At 44.5% G+C, this 24,083-nt stretch overlaps 1 protein-coding gene across 3 annotated transcripts in view; it reads right to left on the bottom strand.

The window, feature by feature from the left end:
* Positions 1–21,733: 21,733 nt before the first annotated feature.
* PRR5 (proline rich 5) overlaps positions 21,734–24,083 on the bottom strand; it is a 51,882-nt gene continuing 49,532 nt past the window's right edge. For all 3 annotated transcript variants that reach the window (XM_084206144.1, XM_084206145.1, XM_084206143.1), the window contains one exon: positions 21,734–22,757. In XM_084206144.1, coding sequence (XP_084062270.1) covers positions 22,207–22,757 — 551 coding nt within the window. In that variant the 3' untranslated portion in view covers positions 21,734–22,206. The remainder of the gene's footprint in view (positions 22,758–24,083) is intronic.

The following is a 24,083-nucleotide window of genomic DNA, read 5'->3' as shown; positions in this document are numbered from 1 at the left end:
CAGTGACCAAAACATAATTCTGCTACTCACTGTTCTCCTGAGAATGCCCGGCTCCTCGGACTGCAGACTTCAGGCTTGCTCAGAGACCGACACCACTGTGGCAGGGTGCACCTGGGCTAAAGGCAGACAAGGTGATGTGGCATTGCTGAAACCTGAGGGGACCCTCGCTTCCCATCCTCCAGACCTCCCCGACTCACCCCAACTCTTAGGTAATTGCCAAAGGCTACCTGGGTGGCACCTGTGATTTGAAAGGCAAAGGCTTCATCACCAAGTCCTCTAATGCGTCCACAGGGCTCACAGGAGCAGCAAACCCGGAGCATCGGCCGATTGGTGACGGCGCTTGACAGACTCCAAGTGCATTGCCTAAAGCACACAAACGAGAAGAGATGCTTAGAGGTGCACCAGAAAATGAGACTTGAGCAATAACAACTGCTTCAGCACACTATTTAATGCTCACCTTGCCCACTGCTCACCACTTTGACTGCTGATACCTGTCTTGACTTCCTAAAAAGAAAGACAAAGAACCGTGCTGTAACACAGTCACCATTTACACAACTGCTGCAGAGACAAACACTGACTGACCTGATCAGGGGTAACCCCCCACCTGGGATGGGGCCCTCTGGAACAGATTTAATCCATATATATCTGAAAAAAAAAGAAGTTTGAATAAAAGTCAAAGTGCTGCAGGATAACTTAAAAGCTCCACGCATCTTGTGTCCATTGACAAATCCCATCTAGAATCCAACTACACACCACATTACCAATTTCAAGTACCCAGGAGTTTTCCTATTACACCAGGCTATGCAGCAGGGCAGAGCAGCTCCAGCACAAACCTGTGCAGACACCCGTGACACACAACAGGACATGACATGACAAAAAAAGGGGACACAACAGGGACAGAAATCTCTTGGCAAGGAAAATGACTGCAAGGACTGAGAGAAGGCCAAATGAGATAACTAAGATGAGATCAATAGTGAGCTGATGAGGCTCAGAGATCCCTGGAGGGAGACAATGCTAACTGAATGCAGTTCTTGGAATAAATCATAGATGGATGCCCGAGAACCCTACAGCCAGAATCCTCTCCCTGACCTCACATTCTAACAAGTCCTCATCTGCCATAATGGATCCTTGCAGGGTGCAGCTGTCCAGACAGCTCAGAACAAGAACCTGAAAAGACACGGAAGTGGATGCTTCTAAAGAGAGAAGAGATTCTGATACCTCTCTGAGCCCCCGAGTAAGGAGTTCTATAGCAGTGATGCCAGGAAAAAGAACACGAAGAACACAGAGATCACAGATTCCAAGAATGGTTTCTGATAGGCCCCTCAAAGACCTAAGGCAAAAGACAGGACATACCCAAACAACACAGAATGCACGATAGACAAGTGACACCACACACACCGGGACCGCTCTGCCCTGCGCACCTCAGCTCTGTCATCAAAAGTGAGACTTTCCTTTTAGGTGGCCTAAGGAGCCACTTTGTGGACACCCCCATCTCCAAAGCCAAATCAAAATCCCCTGCCGGTGGGTCCCAATCCAGCACCCCACTTTCATCCCCTCTGTGGGTCTTGGCCCTCTACTTATCTCTCAGACATCTGGGCATGCCAGTCTGTGTCAGGTGCACAAGACGGCCACCTCGCCATCTGGGAAGCTCTGTCTGACACCAGGCTGTTGTCTCTGAGTCTGCCAAGAGAAAGAAAACCAAACATCAGTGCACGATCATGGCAGCAAATTTCCCAAAACCTCACAATTCCAGTACTCACTGTCTCCTAAGGATGCCCGGCTCCTGGGGACCCACGCTTCAGGCTTGCTCAGAGACCGACACCACTGTGCCGGGGTGCACCTGGGGTAAGGGCAAACAAGGTGATGTGGCACTGCTGAAACCTGAGGGGAGCCTCGCTCCTCCTCTCTGCTTCCCTGACTCATTTGGCTCTGGCCAAAGGCTACCCGGCTGACACCTTTGAACAGAAAAACAAAGGCTTCATCACAGAGTCCTGCAATACTTCCCCAGGACTCACAAGAGCAGCAAACTCGGTGCATCAGCCGGTTGGTGACGGGGGCTTGGCATTCTCCGACTGGATTGCCTAAAGCACACAAACACGAATGGAGACTTAGAGTTGCACCAGAAATTGAGACCTCAGCAATAACAACTACTTCTCTCTGCTGGTCACTGCTCACCTTGCCCACCTGACCTTAAATGCTCATATGTGGCTTTGCATCCTAAAAATGAAGACAAAGAACAGCCCTCTGACAGAGCCACCATTTACACTTCTGCTGCAGAGACAAACAGTGACTGATCTGCTCAGGGGAATCCCCTCACCTGGGATGGGGCACTCTGCCACAGATTTTATCCTTCTGCATCTGAAAAAAAGTTAGGACAAAAGTCAAAACTTCACAGCTCCAAACATCTTGTGTCAATCTAGGAATACCATCTAGAGTGCAACGCCACACCACAAACTGCAAGTCCCTAGGACTTTTCCTATTCCACCAGGCTAGCCAGTAAATTTCATAACCTAAACTAAAAGTTATACTTCTGCTTCCACAGAAAAGAAATCACAGGAGATTGCTACTTACTGTGTCAAACCTTTTTTAAAACACACAAGAAAAAACTAACACAAACAGTTCTAAAACCAAAACAAAACTTATAAGCAACTCCAACTAAAACCACACATCCAAATACACTGTTTATTGGCTACCAATCCTAAAAACCCATTTCCTACATCCATGGTTAGTATACTTGGTAACAACAAAACTTAGCCCTCAAAAAATTGAAATTGCAAATCAAACAATCCAATACATAAGATAAATTCTTAAAAAACCATTTATACGCTCTTACCTAAAAAACATTCAACCACTCAAATAAAAATCACTAAAATTAACACAATATATACACAATTCTATAATATTTAGTTAGAAAACTCAGAAAAAACCACAAAAAAGATACCTCAAGGAAGCAAAATTATAATTTAAAAGAATCAAAATGACCAGGACTGATCATAAAAACACACGAAAAAAAACCCCAAAATGACTCAAACACAAATTCCATCCTCAATAACAGCTCTTACGAGAGTGACGAACCAGGTCTGACGGCCAGTTGCTGAGGGGGTCTCGGCCCAATTCCACCGGACCGCCTGAAGCGCACAAAGGAGAGCGGAGGCTGAGAGATGCAGCAGAAAGCGAGACCTGCGCAACACCAACCGCTTCCATCCGGGGGCCACTGCTCACCTTGCCTACTTACCTTCACTCCTCCTGCTTCACTTCCTAAAAATAAAGGCAAAGAACAGTGCTGTAAACTCATAGTCACCATGTACGCTTCCCCTGCAAAGGCAAACGGTGCCTCACCTGCTCCAGAGAAGCGAACACCAGGCACGGGACGCTCTGCCATGGATTTCATCTGGCAGCACCTGAAAGAACGGGAGGACAAAAGGCAGACCGCTGCAGGATAACTTAAGAGCTCCAGACATCTTGTGCCAATCTGCAAATCCCATCTCGAGTCCAGCTACACCCTGCATTACCAATCTCCAGGACTTGTCTTAATATGCCTACAGCAGGCTGGGCAGCAGGGCAGAGCAGCTTCGGGCCAAACACCCAGACACCAGTGACACAGAACAAGACAAACGAGGGGACACAGCGGGGAGAGAAAGCTCTCGGCGAGAAGGATGCCAGCGAGGACCGAGAGAAGGGGGGATGAGATGACCTAGGTGAGAGTGAGGGCGAGCCCACGAGGTTCAGAGAACCCTGGAGGAACAAGACACTACCTGAAGGACTTAGGGCAAGCACGGCAAAGAAGGGTGCCCGAAGATCCTACCATCAGAATCCTCTAGCTAGCCTGGAATCTGCGCAAGTCCCAATCAGCCAGAATGGATCACTGCGATGCACAGCTGTCCTGAACAGCTCCGAACAAGACCTGAGAAGACGTCTGACTGGATGGGTCTGAAGAGAGATCCTATGCCAATGCCTGCCCAGGCTCCTGGGCACAGGCTTGGAAGGAATCAGCACTGGGCCAAGGAATACAGAGATCTCGCTTGCAAAGATGGACACCGGGGTTTCTGATCAGCCCCTCAAAGGATTAAGGCGAAAGAGACACAAGGGACAATAAGACACAGAAGGCACGAGAGACAAGTGACACAAGTGACATGCAGCACGGGGACTGCTCTGCCCTGAGCACCTCAGCACCGGGCCCACCTCTCCCACATGCCCGCCCCCAAAGCGGCCACTCCAAAGGCCCTCCCAGCACCTCGCTTTCATCCCCTCTGGGTTACATAGCCCTCGACTTATCTCTTGGACGTCTGGAGATGAGAATCCACGCCTGGTGCGAAGGAAGGCCGCCTCGCCCGCCGGGAATTTCCCGCAGTCACCCTGCTGAGGTCCCTTGGTCAGCTACAATCAAGAACACAGACATACATTTAAAAAAAGAACAAAACCCAAATATTCCACCAAAAATAGTCAACTCCCTTCACCCCAACTAAACTCTTGAACGCAATTAGAAAGACCCCATGCCCAGTCTCCTTAAGAAAAATTCTGAAATCTCTGTCAAAACCCCCTTAAAGCTAAAAAAGTTGCACCTCTAACCAAATCAAAACAAAAAAAACCTGTCTTTTGAGCTATATAAATTAATTACCCTAACACATTCAAACCACCAACAATAACAACCCTAGTTAACATTAACACTCTTACGCAGTCCCTGCTACCCTCATCGCAACATAGAAGACAAAACCTACTTCTATTCCTAACTGAACACAATTATCACAAAACTTAACTGGAATAAAAGCTAAAAAAACTCACTAAAAGTAAGAATTTAGGTCTATTCTGATACAAAAATTCATACATTCTATACATGAACTTCCCCCAAACCAAATATTTTAAGAACCAAAAAAAAAACTCCAAGAAACATTTAAAATAACTTCTATCAAGACAAAGAACATAAAACAATTAAACACCTCATCTCAGCTATCTAGGACCAGCTACAACAAAATGTGTTTAAAAGAAAACCTAAATACCCATTGCCATCTCACAACAATACACCTCCAGCAACACCAAACAACTCAAAATAGTGTAACTCCCATCCAAGAAATACTCCATTAACTAAAACACCAAAAAGGAATCAATAAAGCCCACTCAGCCTTCCACAACCCCATTCAACCTATACACAAATCTAATAGAAATAGAAACTTACAAAATTTACTATATACTATCATACCTTAAATAACTCCACCATTCAACACTACTGTAACAACAACTTATTACAACTCCAGTACAACCTAAAATCCAAAGCAACAAAATAACACGCCACTATTTACATTACCAATACCTTTTTCTCCAGTCCTCCAACAACCGAATGCAAACCTCAATTCACCTTCACTTAAGAAACATACAATACACCTATAACCAGCTACCCCAAAAATAAAAACACAATCCTACCATCTACCATAAATTCATCCAAATTGAACTAAAAAAAACCCCTCTGAATAACAAAATATTTTCAAAACTCATTCCCATTCTCCTTAAAAAAAATTTACCATCGAATAAAGCAAAATCCTAAGCCTAATGAAAACACCAAATTCCCCAAAATAAAATGACAAAAGAAACAGCATCAAATTCCCACCAATATCATAAAAAAGTCAGAACAGCTCCACCAGCCAACAACAAAACACAGCTGACAAGAAAACTCCAAAGCACCTCAAAAACAAACACTAAAACACAACTCCTCCTACCCTCCCAAGTACTGTGACTAAAACACATATTCGATACAAAAACCTCCTCTGCTCTGCCATCAATTCCACATAAAACAAATAAATTACTCTCATCATACAGCACACCCCTATCGATAATCTGTTTCACCCTCAAACCTTGAAAATAGTATCAAAATACCCCAAAATAACAACTTCAATCTCTAATGAAAAAACTGATCTCTAACTAATAAAAAACCCCTAAATTACACAAACTGGAAAAACTCCACCATGCAACCAACTACCAGGAAAAAACCCTCACTATGCCCTTCTAAGATTTCTTATCACAGCACAAAAATGGAACAAAAATAGAAAACAACCCTATAGAAATCCACACAGCAAATCACAAAAACAACTAAGAGAAAATAAACCCAACCAAATTACTGAACTCCAAACCGTACAACAGACCCTGAATGGTACTAAAAAAAATAACCAAAACACTACTACTTGAACTCAGAGAAACCAATGCTCTATAAAATTAACTTAAAACTCCAGACAAATTGATGATAGAAACAATATCTAAGCCACTAAAAAATAAGAGCATAACTAGTCAAATAAAGAAAATAGCTTAACAAATCCACCATATTTATATTTAGTTTTTATTGATGCAATATATTATAAATATGTAAGAAACATAACATTCAAAAAACATTATTTTTATGTATCATATTTGCTGCTGCAACTCATTTTTTCTTATTTTCAATTTTTATATCTATGTAGGTATTTATCATCTATTTCCATACCTAAATTTCAACCTTTATATTATTTGTATTCATAATTTCTTTGATATAAACCCTGCCTATTGCCAAATAAAAAACAAAAAACCATTTTGTTTTAAACTGTTTTAAAAATATATTTACATTTAATATTTTTAATCTATGATATGATACTATACCGATGTCCTATAAACATATATTCTTAATATATTTTTCCTATGATAGGATATATGCAGTATCACTAGTATTATGGATCGTATCTATTTTTATTATTTAATACTTATGAATGTTTTATCTCTTTATAAATGGATGCATATATTTGTAATACATTTTCAGATTTATATTTTGGATGGGTTTTAAAAATAGTTATAATCTATATTCATATTTACTTTTATAAACATATAACATATTCAATATTAAACAATATAGTAACTTATTGCAATATATATTATGAATTATACACAATATATATTATATATTATAAAAAATCATTAATAGCTGACATAGATAATATCATATATATTGTAATTTATAGTACTACTTATGTTTTATTCCTCTATATTCAGTCTATATTTAAAACATGAGTTTTCTGTTCCTATTTCTATACATGTATTTGTTTTGTTCAAATAGAGTTATAATTCTACATTTAAAATCCAATTCCTAAATAAAATGACAAAACGAACAGCTTCAAATTCCCACCAATATCGTCCAAAAAAATCCAAATACCTCCACCAGCCAACCAGCTGCCTGCAAAAAGAACCCACACAAGATTCTTTTCATTAACAACTCCTACCACATCAGAAAAGTAGAACAAAAATGGAAGAAAACCCTAGAGAAACACACAGCAAACCATAAAAACTACTAAAAAAACCAATCAAACCAACGTACTAAACTCCAAAACGTACCACTGGCCCTGAATGTTGCTAAAAAAAATCAAAACTCGACCTCTGCACTAACGCAAAGAATAACCAATACTCTACAAAAATAATTTATTAAACAGAAGTATTTCACAAGGTATAAAAATCCCAACCAATGAAGACACCCACCGTATAAATACCCATGTTCCCAAAAATAAAACGAATAAACAAAAACCAAATGCATCAACAGGCAAAAAACAAAACAAAAAAAACCCCACCAACCAAAAAGAAACACCAACCAAAAATCCCACAGACAAACAGCACACTAAACCCTGTGGTACCCCTAACAGCCTGGAAAAGCCAGGTTTGCCTTCAATCAACACCCTTAAAACCACAAGTGAAGGGGGATCCCTCCACAGCTCAAACACAGACAATAATAGATGAGTAGCTGCTTCCCTCTCCTTCATTTCTTTTCTCCTCATAAGCTCCATTTTTCTTTCCTGAAGGGACCGGGGAGGGATTGGAAAGATGAAATTGAAAAGGGAAAGGACAAAAGCCCCTGCTCCAAATCCACACGGGCTCACCCGTTCGGATGCTGCTTCCCGCCACAAACATTCGTCCCTCGGCACCTCCTTTAGGCAACGCTCCAGCATCCAAGTGCGGATCCTGGTGTTCCCCCAGACCCTGCGAGAAGCTCTCACCGTCCTTCCAGGAGACAGCCCCGGGAGTCCCTATAAACCCCTCTACTCAGCAGCTCCACACAAAAGGGAGCTGAAGCAAACCCTCCCCCTAAAACAGCCCCCGGCACGGGCCGGCCCCTCATCATCCTCACACTCACACCTGGCGCTGGTGCCGCCCTCCAACAGCGCCTCTCCCGTGAGGGGGAGAAGGAGAACAGTGGACAGAGGAAGGAGAGAGGGGGAACAGAAGAGAGTAGCGGGACAGGGACAGGACAGGAAGGAGCCGGGTTTTTGGGGGGAGAGGGAAACGGGGGAAAGGGAGCGAGAGAAGGCCAGGAAGAGAGGAGGGAAGGAGGGGTAGAGAGAGGGACAGGCGGGGAAGCCCCACACAGCCCCGGCTCCACCCCGAGCCCGCCCCGGCCTGCCCGGGATGGTGCGCTGGGCGGAGCTCGGTTCGGCGACACTGTCCGGCAAAATTTTTTTGCTATTTTTTGCTAACCTCGGCTATTGAAGGCTGTATTCAGCTGGATTCGCCTCTTGGGCGCCGCTGGGCGCGGTTCGAGCCAACTCGGAGCCGCTCTGTGTGTTCGGCGCGGCTCCCTCAGGGCGGCGCGGCTCCCTCAGGGCGGCGCGGCTCCCTCAGGGCGGCGCGGCTCCCTCAGGGCGGCGCGGCTCCCTCAGGGCGGCGCGGCTCCCTCAGGGCGGCGCGGCTCCCTCAGGGCGGCGCGGCTCCCTCAGGGCGGCGCGGCTCCCTCAGGGCGGGAAAGCGCCGCCCCTCACGTTCAACTCGCTCGGCTCGGGGCTCTCCCACTGCCGCGTCCCGCGGGCTCGGCCTTCGCAGGGACGCGGACGGCAGCGCGGGGTTGGGCAGGAGCTAATTGGGCAGTGACCTTACTCACGCTAATTAGCAGCACGAGAGCAGGCGGCTTGGTTCGGCTGAGCTCGCTTCGCTTCAGCCAGGCTCGGAAGCTTTGCCCCGGGTTCGGTCGAGGTCGCAAGGTTCGGCTGGTCTCACCTTGGTTCGGCTGAGCTCGTACGAGTCGTCCGAAGGCGGCGACGTTCGTTCCTGTTCAATTAAACTGGGCTAAATTCGGCTTGTTTCGGCTCTTCGGCTGAGCTCGGCATGGTTCGTCTAAACTCGGTCATATTCGGCTCTTGGTGTAAAATCGGCTAATAGCGGACACACTCGGCTATCATCGGCTCTACGGCTGAACTCGGTTATTTTCGGCTAAACTCGGCTATCATCGGCTCAACTCGGGGGGCTCCAGTACCGCTCTCTGCGCACAAAGCGGCAGACTTACCGGGGTGCGTGTGCGTGTCTTCGCCTCGGGGCTGCGGGCAGCGAAGGCGGCAAAAAAGGAACAGGAGCCAGCTCCGCCAAAAACTCCTCCGAAATAAATGCCAAAAACCTGCCTCTAACCCAACAAGGACCAAACAAGCCAGCTTTATTCAAAACCATATGTAAATACATTTAATATTTATATTTTTCATATTTATATTCAAAAGCATCTTTATAACGGACATTGATGTGTTATGTAATTTATATATTACGTCTATTCCTATTGTTTGTATTTATTTTTTGTGTTTTTATAAATATCTTGATATATTGATTGTATATTTCTACATTTAGATTTCTAGTCCTGTAGTAATTGTACTATTTAAAACAAAAGCCCATCTCTATCCCACAAAATACAAAAAAAGCCTTCTTTTAAACTATATTGAAATATTTTTATATTCATACTTTTTATTATTATATTTACATTTGTATTTATAGAGACTATCGATGTCCAATATTTAAAATTACATATAATATAGATAAAATGCCAAAAATAACTTTAAATTAACATTAATAATATGTATCCTATCTATGGCTACAACTTTTTTATATTGTTAATTTTTATGTAAAACTTTCTGTATTTATATTTCTATACTTAAACTTCCACCTTTATACTATCTGTTTGTAAATTTTTGTAATCAAAACCCTGCCTATTGCCAAATAATAATTATTTAAAACCCATTATATAAACTACTTTAAAAATATTTTTATATTAATATTTTTCATATTTATGTTTGTAATTTGTTATATCTTATATGATAACATATTGACGTACTGTATTCATATCTTTATCTATAGATTTCCTATAAAATATTCTAATAAGATTTATACAGTATTACTTGTATTACATATTGTACAGATTTTCATTTTTTCTATCTATTACTATTTTTTTTAATATACGTTTGCATATATTTATAACACATTTCTAGATTTATATTTTTATTGGAGCTTTTGTTTATATCTGTAATCTATTTTTATATATTTCTATAAACATATTAAATACTAAATAGTAAACAACATTGTAACTTATTCTAATGCATAGGACTATTTTTGCTACAAGTTTCATTTTTACATATCCGGTCGATATTTAAAATTTTAATTTTTTATTCCCATTTCTATACATCTAATTGTTTTGTTTATTTATCGTTATAGTTCTAATTTTACATTTAAACTCCAATTCCCAAATAAAATTACATACAAACAGCATCCAATTCCCACCAATATTGTCCAAAACATCAAGATACCTCCACCAGCCAACTAACTGCCTCCAAAAAAATCGCCAGACCATGCTCTTCTCACTTACAACTCTTATCACATTAAAAAATAGAACGAATAGAAAAGAAAACCCTGTAGAAACACACACAGCAAACCACAAAAACTACTATAAAAAAATCAAACCAACTCGCTAAACACAAAACCGTACCAGTGACCCAGAACTTTACTAAAAAAGAAAAACAAAACTCTACCTCTACATTGACACAAAGAATAACCAAAACTCTATAAAAATAACTTTAAAACCCGAAGTAATTAACAATATATAAAAACCGACACCACTAAAGAAAAAAAAAAAACTACCCAAATTAAAAAACTGCCTAAAAAGACCCGCCATATAAATACCTATGTTACCAAAAATAAAAATAATAAACAACGGCTCACCACCACAAACAAACAAAAAAAAAACTAAACAACAAAACAAAGCAAACAAACAAAATCCCTAAAACTAAATCAACTCAAAATTGCAACAAAAAAATTATTCCTAACTGAATAAACCCACAGTGCCTCAATTTATCAAAAGAAAAATGCCGCCGAGAAATAAAGACAAAGCCTAAAGAGAAACGTAACCATAAACAATATCTCCCAAAAGATCCGAAACAATAAACCGTACACTCCAATCAAACAGACCAAATAAGTAAAAGCCCTGTAAGATGATAAACAAAAGCGCTATGATAAACACTTTTTAAAAACCCTCACCTATTAACTACACGACGCCACCTCAAACCCACCAAAAGAAACACTGCACACTCACGCTAATAAAAGCCACCACAACAGAACGTAAAATCCCTGCTTCACGCTACGAGCCATAAAACCCCCTGTACACCTTTAAAACCATTCCGTACCTCAGCACAAAAAAAAAAAGAGAACAAAAACAAAAAAAATAAACCCGACAACAAAACTCCATAAAAAACAAACCCTTATCATCACCGCCTGAAGCGAGAACAATCACGGTCAGGAAGAACACCGTATCCCTCGGCACACGCCAACTGCAAACAGAACCAAACGATACAATAGATCGCTAAAACCCACCTCAAACCCATGACATCAAAGACCTTTCCGCAATCGAAGCCCGCGCTCCCAGCACCGGACGGAGCGCGGCTCCCGGCAGGAAAGCGGCTCCTCCGGCACGCAGGGGCGCCGCCGCCCCGGAGACCCCCGCCCGCTCCCCCCTGCCCGCCGGGGCCGGCACCGAGCCCTGCGCGCCCCGGCGGCGCCCGAGCCCCGCGCCCGCGGCGGGCAGAGCGGCCGGCACCGGCCGGGCCAGCGCAGCGCCCGTGCCGCCTCTCCCGCCCGCCGGCCCGCCCGAGCTCCCCTCGGCTCCGCACGGCCCGCACCGGCGCGGCTCTGGCGCTCCCGCGGCAGCCCGGCCGCGCCAAATTCCCCGGCCGCCTCAGCAAGTGCCCGGCCGCTGCCGGCAGGGCTCCCGAGCGGCGACGTTCCGGGCCGGGCCACGGGCACAAGAAGCGCCCTCAAATGCGGCGGCACGGCCCCATTTCAACCCTGCGAACGCTGCGACAGCTGCAGCTTCCTGCAATTGGACCCCGAAACTGACCCGCAGGCGGGGCTCACCTCACTTCACCAAGGGCAAATAAACGTGTTCTCCCCTTCAATTTCATCCCCGATAATAGCAGAAAAGAAGCGGTGGCACTCAAATGAAATCCTTCAAATGACGGGGAAAGGAGGATTGTGACCTCAATACAAACCCTTTAAAAGGAGGAACAACAGGGCTGCCCCCTCCATTTAAACCTTAGGATGATGAAAATGGGGTGGCAACCTTCAAATCAATCCCATAATACGACAACAATATTTTCCCCATTCCCCTTAAAATAGAACCCAGGGATTCCCTGTCACCCCACTGTGGTACCCCTAACAGCCTGGAAAAACCAGGTTTGCCTTCAAGCAACACCCTTAAAACCACAAGTGAAGGGGGATCCCTCCACAGCTCAAACACAGACAATAATAGAAGAGCAGTTGCTTCCCTCTCCTTCATTTCTTTTCTCCTCATAAGCTCCATTTTTCTTTCCTGAAGGGAGCGGGGAGGGATTGGCAAGATGAAATTGAAAAGGGAAAGGACAAAAGTCCCTGCTCCATATCCACACGGGCTCACCTGTTCGGATGCTGCTTCCCGCCACAAAGATTCGTACCTCGGCACCTCCTTTAGGCAACGCTCCACGCATCCAAGTGCGGATCCTGGTGTTCCCCCAGACCCTGTGAGAAGCTCTCACCGTCCTTCCATGAGACAGCCCCGGGAGCCCCATAAACCCCTCTACTCAGCAGCTCCACACAGAAGACAGCTGAGGTAAACCCTCCCCCTAAAACAGCCCCCGGCACGGGCCAGCCCCTCATCACCCTCACAGTCACACCTGAGGCTGCTCCGAGCCCTCCTCATCCTCACAGCTCACACCTGGCGCTGGTGCCGCCCTCCGACAGCGCCTCTCCCCGTCCGGCACACAGCCCGCTTCTCACAGACACACAGCAAACAGAAATCTGCTATGCGTGTTGGCTTTTCTTAGTCCGTCTGGGTCCACAATTAAAACACGTGATGACATAACCATGAAGTAAAAAAAACCACATGAAACACAAGGCAGAGCTAGGATTTTACAGGTCTTGGGTTTGGCACTCTGGATGACAAGCGCCTCTTCCAGGACTGCCACACGGTTTGGGGACCGCCAGAGAACGGAGGCAAAAGTTGCCCGAGAGCCCTTTCTATTCCCTTCAGCCCCTGCAGCTGTTCTTATGGTTTCAGGGCACAGCTCGGTCTCCATTCCTAGATAAAAACGTTACGGCCCTGTTTCCGAAACTACTACCCATCTCTTGTCAGAGTTTCCTACATTGCTGGATAGAGAGTGAGAGAGAGAAGGTTTCTTCCCAAATGAATTTAGAGACGGGTTCCTATTCTTTACCAATACCTATAAAAACGAATAACTTGACAGGTTTTAGAATTCTACACCCACCCCTCCCTGTGAATTCGGGGGCAGCTTTGGGTCCCTCTGGGGGGCGGCACCCAGCATGACCCCCTCGTTCGCCACCCACCGCAGTGCGGCTCGCTCTCCTAGGGACCTTGGGGTGCCCCAAATGGCATCAGAGCCCCGAGTCTTCACCCCCTTTTCCTCACCCCCAAAGAAGGCACAGAACGAGTCCAACTGCCCTGGACGGCAGCGCAGCCCTTCCTTCAAGCCCCTTCCACACGTACATCCCCCCAGAAAGGGATTCTGCTGCAACAAGAAAGGGGGGGCAGCCCCCAGAAGGGTTGAGGTTCCTCCCCAGCCGCGCTGTCACGGCCCAGGGGCAGAGAGAGGCAGTGGCACAGACGGCGGCGACCGCACCGCACGGCACGGCACAGAGCGGGGGCCTCTCTCAGCGTGATGTCGGGAAAGCCGCGGGTCCGGCGGCGTCGGGCGGGGTGTCTGACCGGCACGGGGGGGATCCGCCGAGAGCCTCCGGCTCCGTGCGGGGACTCCTGCAGAGGCCGAGGGGCGGCGGGCTCCGGCCCTCGGGGCTTTATTCTCCGGCACCCCGAGCCCCGCGGCTGCGGGAGAACGAAGGAAAGGGGGGACGGGGAGAGAGGGGCGAGAGCAGGGGGATGAGAAAGGGCAGGCGGGGAGGTCGGGCTGTGGAGGAAAGCGGGAGGGGAAGGGAAAGCTCGCGAGGGGGGTAGAGGGAGGGTGGACAGAGGAGGGAGAGAGAGAGAACAGAAGGGAGTAGGGGGGGTAGGGACAGGACAGGAAGGAGCCGGGTTTGTGAGGGGAGAGGGAAACGGGGGAAAGGGAGCGAGAGAATGCGAATATGGGGAGGAGGAAGGAGGGGTAGAGAGAGGGACAGGCGGGGAAGCCCCACAGAGCTCCGGCCGCACCCCGAGCCCGCCCCGGCCTGCCCGGGACGGTGCGCTGGGCGGAGCTCGGCTCGGTTCGGTGACACTCGGCTGTTCGGCCACATTCAGCTATTAGCGGCCAAACTCGGCTATTGTCGGCTGCATTCGGCTCGATTCGCCACTACGGCGGCGCGCCGCTCGGCTCGCTTCGGCCGAACTCGCCGCCGCTCGCTACGTTCGGCACGGCTCGGCTCCCTTCGGCCCAGCTCGCCGCCGCTCTGTGTGTTCGGCGAGGCTCGGTTCGGCTCGGCTCCTCTGAGGGCGGGACAGCGGCGCCGCCTCACGTTCAACTCGTACAGCTCGGGGCTCGCCTGCTGCCGTGTCCCGCGGGCGGCCCGGCCATCGCACGGATATGACCGGCAGCGCGGGCTTGGGCAGGAGATCTTTAGGCTGTGACCGCACTCGCGCTAATTCATGCTCATGAAAGCAGGAGGCTGGGTTCGGTGGAGCTCGGTTCGGCCCAGCCGAGCTCGTAAGATCCGCCTTGGTTCTCTTCGGCTCGGCCGACCTCGGCTTTGTTCAGCTGAGCTCGCTCGATTCGGCTGAAAGCTGCGACGTTCGCTTCTGTTCGGTCCCACTCGGCTCCGTTCGGCTTTTGGTCTGAACCCGCCTTGGTTCGGGAAGTCTCGGCCAGGTTCGGCTCGTCGCCGACACTCGGCACTTCGGGCTACCCTCGGCCATTACCGGCTACACTCGGCTATTCAAGGGCCATTATCGGCTACACTCGGCCAGATTCGCCCACATTCGGCAGAGCTCGGCTCGGTTCGGCCCAGCCCGGCTAGATTGGGCTCACAGATTTCCTGACGGAAGCCCCTATGAATTCTACGTGACACAAACTGCAACCTCCAAAATGCTTGCGGGTTTTTAAAGAAATGTCATTTTAACTCAACTCTCGGGACAGAGCTGAGGGCTCCTGTAGGATAAGAATATGTACATGTACAAGCAATTCCTTCATTTGCATCTCGATTTTATTTAACGCTCACCAAAATTCCATACATACCACAAGCAATGGGCATTTCTGGTTTTTCCCGGTACTCTATATGTACAAGGGATCTGGGCACAGCGCACAGTCATGATTCAATTGAATAAATCCTGGTTTACAATTCAAAGGTTCTCCCTGTGGCACTGCACATTTGCAGATCTGGACTGGCACGCTCAACTTCCCTCACAGCCACATTGAAGAACAATGTATCAGATTTCTCAGAGAGTTCCCAATCAAACTCACCTATAATCACTGAGCAGAAAATCCTTTGGGGTTTAGTTCCATTTCTCACCTGTTCCAGGCAGAGGGAAGATGGGTTTGTGTTGCACCTTGCAACAGCAGCAGCGATGGATCAGGGTTTTATTTGTTTGTTTGGTTGGTTGGGTTTTAATTAAAAAAGGGTAATAAAAATCAACCAGGTCTGCTGTAAATGTTTTGAAGTGCCATTCAAGCTTTTGAAACCCAAGAAGACCGTCCTGATTCCCGACTCCAGTCTTCCTCTGTCTCCTCCTTCTTCTCACTTACACCCCATTGTAGGAAACTCTGCAGCCTTTTTTCCTGCCCTGTATTACAGAGAGGGTGGATACTGAGGGTGGATACTGCACAAACAGTCTTTCTGGTTCTTCAAAAAGATAAAAATCCTTGTAATAAAAATTATATAAGTAGTACCATTTCTCAAACTGTTCAAGAAAAGGGAAAGTGGAGCTTTAATGTCCCTCTGAGAGATGTTGAATAAAATCTTCCCCCCGAGTTTGCACACAGTAATGAAAACACTGATTTTTGTGACCAAACAAGGTAGGTCTGTATGAGAACAGCTCAGGAGGCTTTCAGGGCTCACGGTGATGAGACGGAGCACAGAAGAACGTTAAGGATGAATTACTGCCCTGATGTAGGCAATTTTTTTTGCCAAGAGACATACCTGTTTCTTCCCTTTGTTTCCGAGTTTCCAAGTCACCCTGTAATTCGCAACCTGCACCCACCTGACAGGGCTAAGTGACATATCCGGCTCCTGTGCTCCAAGCCACGTGTCCCCGATGTGAAGGGAAGTCAGGAACACAGAAGCAGCTGTGGAAGAGAGAAAAATCAGAACGGATATTCTTCTGTTTCCCCACAGTATTACCAAGCCAAGCTGCTCGGTACCTCCAGGACAGTTTTAAAAGAGTTCCCTAACTCTTTTCCCAGCTGGAAAATCTGGAGTGGCTTTGCCCACGCAAAGGCAACAATCCTACTCTCAAGAAGGAACAAACCAGTTTCCTGTTAAATAAAGCAGTTTGAAATCTAACCTATCAGATGTTCTCACTGATCAGCAGTAGGGATCAGCATCCAGGCCCACTGGACTTGGTTTTTAAATATCACAAATAAACTTAAATTAACAACAAAAGAATTATTCCTCACTCAATAAAACCATAATGCCTCAAACCATCAAAACAAAAATTCCACCTAGAAATAAATGGGAAACCAAAAGAGAAATGTAACCATAAACAATATCTCCCTAATTATCTGTAACTATAAAACACACACTACAATCAAACCCAATAAATAAACCCCTATAATATAATTAACAATAATGCAATTATCAATATTAAAAAAACTCTAACCAATTAACTACATGACACTACCTCAAACCCACCCAAACAAACACTACATACTAATGCTAATAAAAGCCACCACCAAACCTACCCTCTTCCTCATGCTACGGCCCACAAAAACCATCGTACACCTTAAAAAATATATCCTTTAAAAACATAATACCCCCCCCCCCCAAAAAAAATCCAACAACAAAATTCAGAGAAGAACTGTATCATCAACACCTAAAACAAGAACCATAACATTAAAGAAGACGATACCCCTTATCATACACCAACTGCAAACAAAACAAAACAGTAAGTTATTAAAAACCACCATAAAACCACTACATTAAAAAAAGTTTTAAAAATTAAAAACTGCATGTAACAAAAACCATCTACTAAATAACACCCAAAACTCCAGCAGCCGAGCTAGCCCTACTAAATCTGTATGTTTATACATACAATAAACAAAACCGAAATCCCAATAATACATATCAAAAGTCTGTTAAAGAAACCTATTGAAATTAATTCTTCCTCAAATACAAACAAACCCATCCATAAAGTTGTCTTGACTCAAGAACCAAATTACACATAGTAAATAATACCAAACAATAAAACAACACATTATATACCACTAAAAAATCAAATATTGAAGAAAAGCAGAATTAAAAAAAAAAAAATCAGTTTTACTTTTTTTTTTAACCAACTTCTCACTTATTAGCTAGAACAAAAAATTTTGCCTGAACTGTAACTTCTTCTTTTTCTTCTGAAACTATTCAACTTTACTCCAATGCAAAACACCAAACTACCACCAAAAAATCCCCATACTGCCACCCAAAAACACCCACCCCAAAGTAGGGCAGAGAGATGACTCATTAGCTGGATTGATGAAGCCAAGTTTAACCATTTTTTTTAATAGAGCAACTAGACCAACAGCACAGCACCTGGGGGAGTTCACAGCCACTTGTTTGTGGTATTCTGGGACCACATAAAATATTTGAATCACTTTCTGGGACTTCTCTCAATAGCTATGGGAGTTCAACCTCTTGGTATAATCTCAATCCCCCAGAGGTCTCAGAGGTCATGCAGACATGGCAGAACAGGCAGAGCCTGAGGTCCTTCAGGCCATATGGAACCACTGGGATCCACCTCGGATACCTTCAATGCCCTTCAGCTCAAAATATAACTCTTTTCCTTTTAAAAGGGTACTCTTGACTTTGTGGAAAGGTGCAAACAAGACTATGATTGCAAACCAGGCATTATGTTCTCCTGGAGAGCATGATGGCAAGGATTTATGTATTATTAAAATGGCTACATATGTTCTTTGCAGCATTGCTGGCTTGATTGATATCTGGGTTTCTGCTCCCTGCCTCCAAATTTTGGTACTTTTCTCAAAGTTCTGGAATGACAGTTACACCTCTGCAGACAACAGCTCAAAAATAACACTAAAGAATTTCTGACTCCTTCATTTTTAAGATGTTCTTACAGCATATTATCCTAGTAAAGGCGCAATCCATACATCTCTAACCAGAACTGTAGATATATCAGTTACTTTCACATACTCACGTGTCTGTATAATGGCTTTAGGAGAAGTTGGCACACAGCTCCTCTGTTACCACACCTTGGAGGTTCAGGTTTAGTCAAAAGCACCATTGAAACTAGTGTGCCAGGAGCTAACTGAATAATGAAAGTAATTTTCTCCATTTCTATGACAGAAAAGCCTTCTATTTGGACAGCATTATTTGCAGCCAATTATTCTGCTACTTCCAGCAGTGCTCTAGGCAGGTGTATTACTTCTCCACAGAGCTCAGGAGCTGTTCATTAGATTAATCTCTTTCAGTCTCCCAGTTACTTTTGCTTGCATAATGTTCCCCCTGCAGTGACATATGACAGGAGCTTTAAGTGCTATCTGTTGCTCTGTATTACACTCATAGGACTTTGGAACCCATCCCAACCAGGGAAAGAACAGCTTTTGATTCTTGGATTAGGACACGAAGTACCACAGTTAATTGTAACAGTGGAAGCATAAAGAGGAATAACTGGCATACTCAGAATGCCATTTCAGGCCAAAGCTCAAGTGACACTGCCCTATAGCAGGATTTGAAAAGTTCAAAGTCCATCACTTCATAGATGTATTTTGGCAAGAACCTGCACTATTCTCTTTGACACGTATTTCTCCTTTGTAATGACTCAGTGGTTTGTCTCTAGGACTTCCATATCCCTGACGTGCTTGCACTGGGATTACTAGTAGGAGGATCACAAATTTACGTAGTCTCATATCTGTGAAACATTTATAGTCAAGGAACACTGGGTTTGGCCAGCAAGACCATCACATCCAGTCTTACAATTTTTACTCATATCTGCCTACACCTTTTAACGTAAACTTGAAAAGAGTCAAAATTCCACCCTACCATTGTTCCAATAGGGAACTGAACTCTGACTTCAGATATTTTCGTCCTGGGTGAGCAGGAAGGTTGAACCAGATGACCCACTGATGGGTCCCTTTTAACCTTAATCATTCTGTGATTTTCAGGGTCTTCAGAGCAAGTCTGCTGAGTTTATAATGTTTTATTTAGTTAAAAAAACTCGAACCCTGAAAGTTAAAACGCATTTATTCCTTACTTACTCATTATCCCCCAAAGTAGAGCTGCAGCTCAGCAGAGAGGGACTTCTGTGAACACCTCATCTGTCACCTGTGACCAATTTAATGCAGCAAGCTCTAAACCACAGGTCAGCCTGTTCCATTACAGCATCATCAGAGCAACTTACGTTAACTGAGGCCAACTGAGAGCCTCTTCATCCCAAAGAGGACAAACATAAGCCTTTTACTTCAGCTCAGCAGAACTCGTAGTTCATCCTAACAAGAGGTAATGAATCCCAGCAGGTGTGAGTGAACCCAAGCTTTTTAAATACTTATTTAACCCTACTTGAGCTGGTAATCAAAGTTTTGGGGTAAGGCTAGGCTGAATTTCTCTTTTCTGTCCTTCTCCAGAGTAGTCCTAGTGAAGTGGCCTTGGACTCTATCTTCCAAAAAGCCTAAGTGCTGCTCATGAAAGCCATTAGGAGATCCTTCTCATGATGCTGCTAGAGCTGTGACTTTGAAGACCTCACTCCTAAAAGCTGGAATTATAAAAGCTAATTGATGTGCTGGGCTGCAATGCCCCAGTACCCCAGGACAGACAGGTCCCCTAACAGTCTTTCTGGCTCAAGAAAGGTTCCCCTAACAGTGCATGTGAGAAGGTGAAGTGAATGCATGCCAGGCTGTCTGTCTTGGACAAGTGGAAACACTTGAAGACAAGGCTGTTTCCTTCTCGAGGCATTCTGAGGTGGCTGTTAGGAGAATTTCTCTTATGCATTCACTCTCTTGAACCCAGTCTCTAAATAACCTTCTAAAACAAACAGAGAAGGATTTTTTCACTATCTCCATGTGTGCAAGGTGAGAAAAGCTAGTTAATTACCAGCATACCAGAGAATTCCATCAGAGGAATCCTGTATACCAAGATCTTCCATCAGAGCAGAAGACACTAACCACGCCAAAACCTCCAGTGGGAAGGGTCCTAGTGGTCCTCTTCTCTCCTCCATTGAAACTGTGCTTAAACATTCCCTAGTAATTAAGTATGCTTATGACTTTTAAAACATTTAAAGTTTTAAATGTTTTAAAAGTCATAACCCTTGAGGGATGAAGGTGTGTGGAGGCACTATATTTGTTACATTTGGAGTTATATTTTTATGTCAGGGTTTGAACCTTATATTTTCCTCCCTCCTTAGAACAAGGCTGTGGACACTCTTTTTCTCCAAATAAAATAATAATTTAGGAAAGAGAACAGTGTTTGTCAGAAACAGAATGAACGTCAGAAAGAATGAGGGTAGAGACTGATGGTGCCAGCATGGTGGCTTGTACTACTTTAGGACACTCTTGGAAATCATCACTCCAGTCATATAATGGATCCAATTTCAGCAAGAGTTCCACTCTCTCCTGTGGTTTCCACAGGGCCAAATAAGGCAGGAGTTCCTTGAGAGTGAGGGCTCATCATGCCATCCAGCAAGGAGCGGGTGGGCAGCTCAGGAGATATCAACTGACTCCTTCCACCAAAGCACAGCTGGAAAATAGAGTTGCCTTTACTGCAAAACCCCCTGATCAAAACTGAATTGTGCAGCAGGATTTCTGCTTCAACTTGGTATCATATGCATCAATCCTCTGCAAAACTACTGATCCAGCTCTTACACCACTGTGTTACTGCAAGAGAGAATCAAAGGGCTGGGTGTGCTCAGGATAAGAAGAGCTGCAAGGTTCACGCGTCCCAAAACCACAACTGACAGATGCATTAGGGTATTTCTATAAGAATATAAATATATAATGAGGATTTTCCTGAGAGGCCAAATATTCATTTATTTAGGAAACAAGTAAGTAGAAATATGATGGAATCTCTCCATACAACAGATGCTTCAGGAGCTGACAGTACAGATTTCTCAGAGGTGCCACATTTGGAGCAAATTAATTTTGTTCTTGAAAGCCAATTTTGAGACAACCCTCCCAGACACAAGGTATTGGCTGAGGAAACAGTGAAACAGAAAATGAGACACTAGGCATTGTGTGACATCAGAAAGCATATTTCTGTTTATTTGCCTTTTTTCAAGAATTCTATGTCACCCATTAGGCAAAGGAGTGCATACAAGGATGTACAAGAAAAAGATTAAAAGAGACTTCTTTATTATTGTATTCTGTGGCATGAAAGCCAAAAGCCTTTTGTATTTGTTTGTTTGTTTTTAAAGGATATGTTTCTACTCTGGCTGAGGTGTTACACTTCAAAGAACAACCTACCATCTGCAGGAAACCTCTTTAGAAAATTAGAAGTGAGCATAGCTATTTGCTGAGCTGTTTTCCTGAACAAACACTGCCAGCTGCACTAATAGTATTTTACCAGACACTTGTGAGCTTGTGAACCCTTAAGTTTGTAAAGAAATAGGAAATCCATCTGCAGGGTGACAGGGATAGGGAAAAGCAGTTGGAGTTGCTTCCCCCTCAGCAGATTCCCACCTGCCATAAACAAACTGTGTTTGTTCAGTACAGCCATGATGACCTGGCAAATCTGCCTTAAATCTGCCCAGGCATAGATAGCTTGCCCATAGTCCAATACACTGTCTTAATAACTTTCATATACAATGAAACCCCACAGTTTGTCTCCTAATATCCTTCACACAATGCTCTGTCTGTTCACATCTACATTGTATGCTGATGAATTGGAACAACTTCGGCCAAAATCAATGAAAATGCCTTCAGAATCAGAGTCGATGGACTCCAAAATCTGATCCACTATGTTCTCAGGGCTGGAAGAGGGAACTGGAAGTAAGGAAGTGTCTCTGTCTAGCTCAAAAGACCTGTGTGGGTCGCCAATTGAGTGGAAGAGTCCTGTCTGTTGCTCAGCTGTGCTGAGTTTGCTGGAGCACTGCACTGACCCAGTGCTGGGCCTCTCCTGGTCTCCTGGCAGTGAGCTTTTCATGGTTGTCATGGAGCTCTTGGAACCGTTGTCCATGATGGTTGTGAGGTTGGAGTACCCCTGGAGCTCCAAGCAGGAGGTCATTTCTGAGACAGAGTGCCTTCGGATGCTGGTTCCGTTGGCAGCTATGCTCTCGGTTTCATACTCGGCCACCGGCGTCAGCAGGGGATTGTTGTAGCTCTTTGATCGAACCACGGGGTTCTTGGCAAGGATGTCACCTGACTTGGAACGTCTGAAGAACCGCTTCTCTGTAAACAAAGATCCAGAGTCATATCTGCAAAGTCTCCTGTTATGGTACTAATAATTATGAGTGTTCAAAAGAAATGCGAAGTCCTGATTATTCATAAGCTTTTCTGGAATTAAACTTTTCTAAAAGAAGACATTTTGCTGATTTTGTAGATTCACAGGCTTCAGATTTCCAAGATTTCTTTAGCATATTGAAGGCCCCAAATCTATCTTTACAAATAATAACTGAGATTCCCTTATATTCACACAACTTCAGCAGCTGAATTAGAACAGTAAATACAGAGAGGTGATATACAATTGTAAATACTTCCTTTAGAAAAGAACAGAAAGTGAAATTCTATTCTTTTACAGGCTATAAACATTTTTACTCATTTTTAGTAGCTGAAATTTAACTTTTCCACCCATCTTGGGAAAATAAAGTCTCTTCAAATTTGGAGCATGAGGTTTAAGACAGGCAGTTTTTCTACTAATTCTGGAAAAGCCTTCGAAGTTCAGAGACGACATGGGGGAGACCACCAAGAGTGACTGAAAACGTTAACTAGAGGGCAGTGCCCACAGAAACCTCTTTTTGGGGGAGCAAAAATCTGCCTTAAATCCAGCAATGATTGCCTGAATGCTGTTAACCAAGTCGGGTTTTCAAAATAAATAGGCAGCAGATGGCAGCAAGTGAGCACTGAGCTCCCTCTCTGGCAGTAGTTTAGCGCTGAAATGTCCTGGCAGTGTGAAAAAAATGACCATCATGAGCAAACCGACCACTACTCAAACTCTGTGCAGGCGTCAGTGCTCACATTCACTCCTGCTATCAGAAGAAAAAGTGGTGTGAATAATAGCTCTCACTTCTGAAGCTTTCTTTCTGCTACTCTCACTTTGCCATCCCATGAAGGAAAGCACAACTGGAGCAAGGGCTCAAATTACCCTCTGGAAGTCACAATAGCCACTGCAAATAAACTGTCTGCTTTAAATCAGGATGCTGGTATATGTTCCCTCAAACATATTCCAATCTCTTAAAGTTATGCTATTGTGCAATTACGTGCTTACTTAGACACAAATTCCAATCATATGCTGTACTACTAAAAAAGCCAATTTCTGTATTTAAGACTGTATTTTGCAGCTGTGTCTGCCTCAGCAGTGAAATCATCTGATCCAAGTTCAGTTTTGGACTTTTTCATTGTTAAGGAGTTTGAGCTGGTAATCAGAAAAGGTTCCTGGGGCTATGAACTCTGGTAACAACAAGCAACATGCTAGCAAAATAGTTGAAAAGAATTAGAAGCATTAGTTCAAAGGAAGCAGCCACACTAAGCTCCCTAAGATCCAGGTTCAGTGATTAC

The sequence above is a fragment of the Fringilla coelebs genome, assembly GCF_963513975.1.
Source record: "Fringilla coelebs genome assembly, chromosome: 5".
Classification (NCBI taxonomy): Eukaryota; Metazoa; Chordata; class Aves; order Passeriformes; family Fringillidae; genus Fringilla; species Fringilla coelebs.
This window is presented reverse-complemented; position numbering and strand designations above follow the sequence as displayed.